The sequence below is a fragment of the Rissa tridactyla genome, chromosome 1, assembly GCF_028500815.1.
Source record: "Rissa tridactyla isolate bRisTri1 chromosome 1, bRisTri1.patW.cur.20221130, whole genome shotgun sequence".
Taxonomy (NCBI): Eukaryota; Metazoa; Chordata; class Aves; order Charadriiformes; family Laridae; genus Rissa; species Rissa tridactyla.
The window spans coordinates 162,004,994-162,012,855 of record NC_071466.1 but is presented as its reverse complement, the minus strand read 5'-3'; the positions used below and the strand labels follow the sequence as shown (position 1 = coordinate 162,012,855).

Sequence of the window (7,862 nt, the reverse complement as noted above, 5' to 3'; positions counted from 1 at the left end):
TTTTTTTTTTTTAAAAATTTTACGACACTGGCCGTCGCGCGGCGCTGACGCGGAAAGGGCGGGCCGGGCCTGCGCGTGGTCTCTTCCCTCGCCCGCCGCCGCCGCCGCCGCCGCATCCGCCGCCATCGGGGCCGTGACGGGGCCGCCCAGGTGAGGGGGGTGTCGGGTCTGCCCCGGGGCCGGCCCCCTGTCCCGCCGGCGCCGGGACTCCCGGCCCCGCCCCGGCGCTGCCGCCGGTTCCGGTGGGGGCCGGGTCCCCGCCCCTCCCGGCGGCCACCGGGACCCTCCCTCTCCCCTGCGCCCCCTCACCTCACCCCAGACGCTCCCCTCCGTGCGGACCCGGCTGGCGGAGGCGGCCTCCCCGCCCTCCCTTCACGTTGTCGCCGCGCCTTGGCCTATGCCGGGGTCAGGGCCGCGGGCCCCGGTGCCCCAGCCCCCGGCGGGGCTCACCGTGCGGCAGCTGAGGGTTTGAGTGTTTTATTTTATTTTTCTCCCTTCTAGAAGTTTAAAAAATGGCGAAGTTTGTGACACCCGTGATCCAGGACAACCCTTCCGGCTGGGGCCCCTGTGCCGTGCCCGAGCAGTTCAGGGACATGCCCTACCAGCCCTTCAGTAAAGGAGACCGCCTGGGAAAGGTACCTCAGTTGTGCCATGGTGCATTGGGCCGCTGCTGAACGAGCCCTGTGTTCCTTCTGGCATCCCACCTCTGCATGCTGCAGCCCGTTTTCGCTTCTTACTACCGTGGCTGGTCTTCTGACACCCACTCCTAACACTTAACACAGTTGTGAACAATTCTAAGGGCTGGCAAGCGCAGGTGGGGGTTGAAAGGATTAGTTCTGGAGCATACAGCAGTGTTTGCTTCTGCTGCTTGGGGTCCTGCATATAAAGTCAGAGGTGGGGCGAACCATCAGGTTGATACTCGCTTATTTTGACTGTTTATGCTTGTCTTTAGGTGGCTGACTGGACGGGAGCCACGTATCAGGATAAAAGATATACAAGTACGTGTTGTCTGGTGGCTGTTCCTGTGGCTTACTTCGTACAGAGTTTTCTTCAATCATCATTCCTGCTTTCATGTTTCACACCCATTCTGGTGGTTACCTGCGCACCTCAGCAAGAGAGAGCTCCTTAAATTAGGAAGCGTGCCTCACCCCTGGGAGAGCTCCATGGGGCTCTCCCTGTCCTTAGGGCTTACTCCTGACTTTTGTACTGCCTCATGACTGGGCCTTCTCAAGGTGGCTTGGAGGGGGAAACAAAAAGCTGGTGTAAGAAGGCCGGAGTCCCACTTTCTGCATCAGACTTATGTGAAGGCAGTTAGAGGGAATCGTGGGGGAGAAAGGGGCAAAATGTTAGGGTTTTTTTGGTAGAAGCTTGGTGTCAAGGTGCTTTGTTTTATTTCCAGACAAGTACTCATCGCAGTTTGGTGGTGGAAGTCAATATGCGTATTTCCATGAGGAGGATGAGACTAGCTTCCAGCTGGTGGATACAGCGCGAACACAGAAAACGGCGTACCAGAGGAATCGTATGCGATTTGCACAGGTAATGTGTCTTCAGAAACAGGCTCAGAGTAAAGCTTCAGCAGCACAGAATTATTTTGCAACTAAAGCGTTCTTTTTTTTTTTTTTTTTTTCTTTCCTTCATTTCTGCAGAGGAACCTTCGGAGAGACAAGGACCGTCGGAACATGCTGCAGTTCAGCATGCAGACGCTGCCAAAGAGTGCCAAGCAGAAGGAGAGGTGAGGCTACAGATAGGAGCCTACTGTACTTGGGCTGCAGTGTGTGAACATACTGTTGATAAATTTGTTAAGTTACTGTAACAGAACCCACTAGAGTGAACAGTCAGCAAAGAAGAATTTCAGGTTATTTCAGGTTTGGTGACATCAGCAGAACATAGGTAGTCATAAGCATGGGTTTCAAACAGCTATCTAAGAATTTAGAAGCATTTTTGACTCACGTTTAGAAAGTAAGCATGATGTATTAAAGCAGAGATACCCCTTCTGAAAACCTCATTGCAGTCTTTAGAAATTAAAATATTTAAAGAGCTGCTCAGAGTAAAGAATGGAGCTTTGAATGCCTCAGGCATCTTGATCAACAGACAGCTCAGCAAATGTTTCAGTGGCTTGGTGCCTAAAAGCCTTGCTCCTCTGGTTGTAATTTGGAAGCGTTGGAATGGTTGTGGCATGTAGGAGTCGAGAACTTCTCTTCATGGGTTTTCTCCTGTTTGTCATTTTAGAGATCGTTTGCGCCTACAAAAGAAGTTTCAGAAGCAGTTTGGAGTGAGGCAGAAATGGGACCAAAAATCACAGGTAAACTAACAAGCTTTCTGCCCCCTGCCATGGTTTGGTTTCTCTGGCTGCGCTCACAGGGCAGCTCCTCTTGCGCAAGTCCTGATGTGCTGTGTCTTTGTTTCTCTCTCTGGCCATCCCACCTCTGGCTGCGCAGCAGAAGCCTCGTGACTCCTCTGTTGAAGTTCGCAGTGACTGGGAGGTGAAAGAAGAGATGGATTTCCCTCGGCTGATGAAGATGCGCTACCTGGAGGTGTCGGAGCCGCAGGACATGTGAGTTCCTAAAGCACCTGTACACTTGCTTCCTGAACTGACTGGATTTTTGGAAAGCGGGAGGGTAAGGGTCTCTTGGGCTGGTCTCAGTGTTCTCATTGAGGTACCCAAAGCAGGGGGAGGTAATGGAGAACACCCAACTGCCCCCTTAGTCCTGTGCCGTCCATGGGTGATGGTATCTGTAGTGGGAGTACCAAGATGGTTCTCTTACCTCTGCAGAGAGTGCTGTGGAGCCCTAGAATACTATGACAAAGCCTTCGACCGCATTACAACAAGGAATGAGAAGCTGCTGAGGAGCATTAAGCGCATCTTCCATACCGTCACTACTACTGATGACCCAGTTATCCGAAAGGTATGTTTGCTGGTTTGTAAAACCCAGTAGTGTGTTTCTCGGTGCATGCTGTTGTTAGAGATGTGCTGCCACCATCAGATCAAAGTTAAGGACAGAAAAATTCAGGTCCCTAAGCTTGCAAAGGAAAAGAAGTATTAGCTGGTGTCGTTATTTTTCTTCGGTTCAAGGCAGAGCTAGATTCCTGCAAAACTAGGAATCCTGGCCAAGGAAAAGCTGTAATTCTGCAAAGGCAAGCTGGCCAGTACTTGAGCTGTGTTGGGAAAGAAACTTTCATGTCAGAGACCTGGTTCTTGAGGTTTCTGCGTTTGGAGATGAGGAGGGCTTGGTGATTTCTCTCTCTGATCCCATCAGCAATAAGGAGCCATGCCTTTTCCCAACAGAATTCACATTTTGTAATAGTTTTCTTACTTCTTCCTTGTTTGGGTGAGGGTGGGCCTGGATTGCTGGGTAGGTCTAGCAGTCAGTGATGTACCTACCTGTCTACCTTCCTTGGCATGGGAGAACGAAATTCGTGATTGGGTTTGCTAAAGCTTCTGCTCTTGGCTGGGGAACCGAAGGGGTGTTGATTCTCGTTGCTGCTGAAACAGTTTTCTCCTCCTCTTGTATCCGTAGCTGGCAAAGACCCAAGGGAATGTGTTTGCCACAGATGCCATCCTGGCCACGCTGATGAGCTGCACTCGCTCTGTCTATTCCTGGGACATCATTGTCCAGAGAGTTGGATCCAAACTTTTCTTTGACAAGAGAGACAATTCCGATTTTGGTGAGTAAAAGGACTGAAAGAAATTGCTGTTGTGGTAGCTAGAAAGTCTAGTTTTCTTTATGGCTTTTTTTGAGTTTATTCTGTCTTCTTGTCCAGTCTGAGACACCTGGGACAAGCTAATTACTGTGCTAGCTGTGGGGGTAACTTCAATATTGATCTGCTTCAATGTGGGGTGAGAGACTCATTGAATCTGATGTAGTTACTCCCCTGAGTATAACCACTTCTGTCTGGTTTTCTTCCTAGACCTCCTGACAGTGAGTGAAACAGCCAACGAACCACCACAGGAAGAGGGCAACTCTTTTAATTCTCCACGCAACCTTGCCATGGAAGCTACCTACATCAATCATAACTTCTCCCAGCAGTGTCTGAGGATGGTAAGGTTGAGCAGTGCGTGGTAGTAAGGTCTGTGTTTCAGAGAGTCTCAGGAAGAGACTTCGTTAAGGCTGCTTTAATACAGCACAAGCATTTTAGTTGACAGAGGTACGTCACGCTGATGCTCTTTCAGTTTTAAAAGAGGTGCAATTACTTCTGGTGAGCAGTGTGACTTTGTTGTAGAAAGATTTTCACCTTTATTCCACAAAGAAGAAATCCCGCTCCCACCGGTGAAGCAGGCGGGCTTCTGAGTACACTTAGTGAAGCTGAAGTGCCAGTAGAAGTACTGCTTACAATGAAGTGACTAATGTGAAGATGAGGCTTCTCAATCAGCTGTCTTAATATTTCAGCGTTTTTGACTACTCTTACTATAAGAGAATTTATACTCTCCCAGTAGGGGAGAGCTCCCTCAGGTGTCTTTTTTTTCCTAACATGCCCTTCTGTTTTCTTCTGCAGGGAAAGGAGAAATACAAGTTTCCCAACCCAAACCCCTTTGTGGAGGATGACATGGATAAAAATGAAGTAGCCTCTGTTGCATACAGGTATGTTGATCTCTGATACCCAGGTTTGGCAAGGGGGTAGGATGTCAGTGCGATACGGAGGCAGAATGAGTGAGGAGTGTTACTGATAGAAGCTTTTACAATGAGAGGGATTCCTGGATGTCCTCACAGTGAACGGATAGAGGAGGAAAGGGTTTTGTTGAGTGCCTGTGTGAATCTGGAAGAGAAACAAGGGTCAGAAATAACCAGTTGGATTGTTTGTTGGCAGATACCGAAGGTGGAAGCTGGGAGATGATATAGATCTCATTGTCCGCTGTGAACATGATGGAGTGATGACAGGAGCAAATGGAGAAGTGTCTTTCATCAACATCAAAACACTGAACGAGTGGGATTCCAGGGTGAGGAAGAACGAGATCCCAAAGCTAGCTCTAACTGCTTCACTGCTGCCTGACACGCCAGGTACAGCAGGCAAGATGGGACAAACATCTGGCGGTGTCCCCTGGGTGGTTACGTTCCACCAAAGGCCCATAACTTTGGTGGACAAGCAGTGCTGATGCGATCCTCCCCCAGATGCGAGGTAGCTGGTTTGAACCCTTTTGTCCCCGGGTGTTTGGCACAGTAGCCAATCTGTTCTCATGCTTCCTTTATGAACACTTGCCTTGCAAACTTCCCTTCCTAACCAGTGCCACAAATACTGGCCAGTCTCTGCTATTTGCTTTTCTTCCTTCCCAGTGCAAGTGCTTTCCCTGTCAGTTGCTGTTAGCATTCCTTCCTATGGTATCGTAAGGTAGATGGAAGAAACTTCCCTACACGATGTCGAGATGACTGAAGAGATGACTGGTGCTGGTGTGTTAGGTTGACCCTAGTTTTGATTCTCCTCTCAGTATTGCAACGGAGTTGACTGGCGCCAGAAGCTCGACTCTCAGAGAGGAGCTGTGATTGCCACAGAGCTGAAAAACAACAGCTACAAATTAGCCCGCTGGACATGTTGCGCGCTGCTGGCTGGATCAGAGTATCTTAAACTCGGGTAAGATGAGCTTTTCATGCCAAACATCTTTGAGGTGCGTTTTCCGTGATTTTACCCAGGTATGTCAAAGGGAACAATTCGTACAATGAATAATCAAAAAATCACCCCATATATTGAGTGGCGAAGAGGGGAAAGCTTGCGGTGAGTGCACCAGCCTCAGTCTAAGCTGCTTCCCCTCAGCATCCGGCTGATTGGTCCCCTGCTGTGACTGACCTTGTGAGACCTCGCGCATGTGATGGGCAGGTGGCCTCCGTGGCTTTTGGCCTGTTTGCTGAGATTGCCAACAAGGGAAATAAATGCAGTGGCTGTGCTGCCTGTCAGGATTTTGATTGAGATCCTCAGTGCCCTGTTACTGGGAAATGGCGTTGAGGAGAGGTATTGCTACAGTGCTTTTTGAACTGTTGGCTTAAAATCGGCTGAGCCTGTGCTGTAGATAATGAACAAGAGATGTTTGCTAACTGGGTTCTGCTGGTTCTGCAATCCTAGATTCTGTCCTCAGTTATGAGACATGCATCTGTTAAGTCCAAACTCCTTACTAATCATGCTGTTGCTTAATTTTTTCCTGCAGGACTAATTCTTCACTCTCTTTTATTACGATTCCATCTGATCTGGGGTAGTGATATGTTACTGATTGACACCTCATAGCCAGGAGATCCTCTTAGCTATCAGTGGAGGAGTATTGGGATTTTTCAGCCCAGGAAACAAAACCAAACTGATGACAGTGCTTTTCTTGGTGTTGTTCTTCTGCTGGTTGGGCTTTATCTCCTGATGCCCCCCTGGTTTCTTCTTGGCCCCCCTAGGTACGTATCCCGTTACCACGTGAAGGACTCTGCCCGCCACGTGATCCTGGGCACGCAGCAGTTCAAGCCGAATGAGTTTGCCAGCCAGATCAACCTGAGCATAGAGAACGCCTGGGGCATCCTGCGGTGCGTCATCGACATCTGCATGAAGCTGGATGAGGGGAAGTACCTCATCCTCAAGGACCCCAACAAGCAGGTGATCCGGATCTACAGCTTGCCCGACGGCACCTTCAGCTCTGATGAAGATGAGGAGGATGAGGAGGAAGAAGAGGAAGAGGAAGGTTTGTAGCATACTTAGTGATCTATGCTTTGAAGTGATCTGCTGGTTGGGATGAGAAGTGGTGACCTATGGTACAGACCAGATCTAAAGTGTGAGATGTGACTAGTGCAGTGACGAGAGAGGAGCGAGGCTGGAGAATGTGTGGTCCCGAGGATGGGACTTGGCGTCGGAAAAGGTGAGAATGGTGCTGGGAAGTGTCTCAGTTGACACTGAGAGTGACTTAGTTGGAAGCAAAAATAGCGGAGAGTTGGGAATGCAGATGTTGTGCCTCTGTCCTCCTGAGCAAGGACTGATTTCAGCAGGGTTGGAGGAGAGGGCCCGGGTCCAAAGCACACAGTTGGAAAGCGGGGCTTGTCCAAGGAGCCCTTTGTTCAACAGCAGCAGGATCTTGGGATGGTGGGTAGTGGTTTCTGTTGGTGCTGGGATGGTTTTGTACTGCAGGTTTAGAAATGGGAACAACTGTAAGATGACACATTTAAAGTCCGTGGTGACCTGGCCTGGCTGAGGTGACTCCGTGGAGGGTTTCGTAAAGCCCACGCTGCTGTTGAGCGATGGCTGGGGGGTCGCTCTGGGGAACCAGTGCTGCCCCAGTGGCAGCTGCTGCTCCGAGTCCTGGCGTGTGACCTGCGCCTGCTCTGCCTGGGACGGGGAGCGCTTCACCTGGGACGCGCGATTCTGTGACACGAAAAATATCTTCCAGCTTTTTGTTTGGTGTTTTCTTGGGCTGTAACCTTGGCCTCGCCGCTCTGGTTTTTATTATGGAAGTTTTAGGTCGCTGTGTAATTTGCTCAGGAATGTGAATTATGTAATTCCAGCTGCCTGGGCGGGTTGGGGGGACGGTGGGGGCCAACAGCCCTGACCTCTGGGCCTTGTGTTTCCTCCTCTCTGCAGCGTTACCTATGACACAGTGGGTTTTGGGGTTTTTTTTTGGGGGGGGGGGGGGGGGGGGGGTGTTTTTCTTTTCCCGGAAACATTCACATCATTCCCATTTCTCTTCTCTTCCAGAGGAGGAGAGCTGAGCCCCGTGGAGCAGCACCTACCCCTCTGACCGGCGCGGGGGGGACGGGGGCGGTGGTGGTGCCTCTGGGACGGGCCTTGCTACGGATACGTCGCATTGGTGGGGGGAGAAAGCGGAATAAAGTGACTTGTTCAGTGACGCTGCGTGCTGTGTGCCTGTTGGGGAGGGGGGAGAGGGTGCTGGAGCCGGTGTGAGATAA

At 50.4% G+C, this 7,862-nt stretch overlaps 1 protein-coding gene across 2 annotated transcripts; it reads left to right on the top strand.

Annotated features, from left to right (window-relative positions):
- EIF3D (eukaryotic translation initiation factor 3 subunit D) lies at window positions 1-7,799 on the top strand. Of its 2 annotated transcripts, none has more exons than XM_054184020.1 (15): window positions 1-150; window positions 502-635; window positions 953-998; window positions 1,400-1,536; window positions 1,647-1,732; window positions 2,230-2,302; window positions 2,442-2,554; window positions 2,774-2,906; window positions 3,519-3,666; window positions 3,910-4,040; window positions 4,495-4,580; window positions 4,807-4,936; window positions 5,423-5,565; window positions 6,366-6,646; window positions 7,651-7,799. In XM_054184020.1, the coding sequence occupies exons 2-15, from the start codon at window positions 513-515 to the stop codon at window positions 7,662-7,664; spliced, it is 1,644 nt and encodes a 547-aa protein (XP_054039995.1). In that variant the 5' UTR covers window positions 1-150; window positions 502-512; the 3' UTR covers window positions 7,665-7,799. The 2 variants fall into 2 exon arrangements, with proteins under 2 accessions (XP_054039995.1, XP_054039994.1); XM_054184019.1 differs by having other exon boundaries at window positions 2,439-2,554.
- The last annotated feature ends 63 nt before the right edge of the window (window positions 7,800-7,862 follow it).

Coding starts and splice junctions, on each gene's coding strand:
- EIF3D (XM_054184019.1), top strand. CDS start 513: ATGGCGAAGTTTGTGACACCCGTGATCCAGGACAACCCTTCCGGCTGG. Junction 4,041..4,494: donor CCCAGCAGTGTCTGAGGATG/GTAAGGTTGAGC, acceptor TTTCTTCTGCAG/GGAAAGGAGAAATACAAGTT. Junction 4,581..4,806: donor GTAGCCTCTGTTGCATACAG/GTATGTTGATCT, acceptor GTTTGTTGGCAG/ATACCGAAGGTGGAAGCTGG.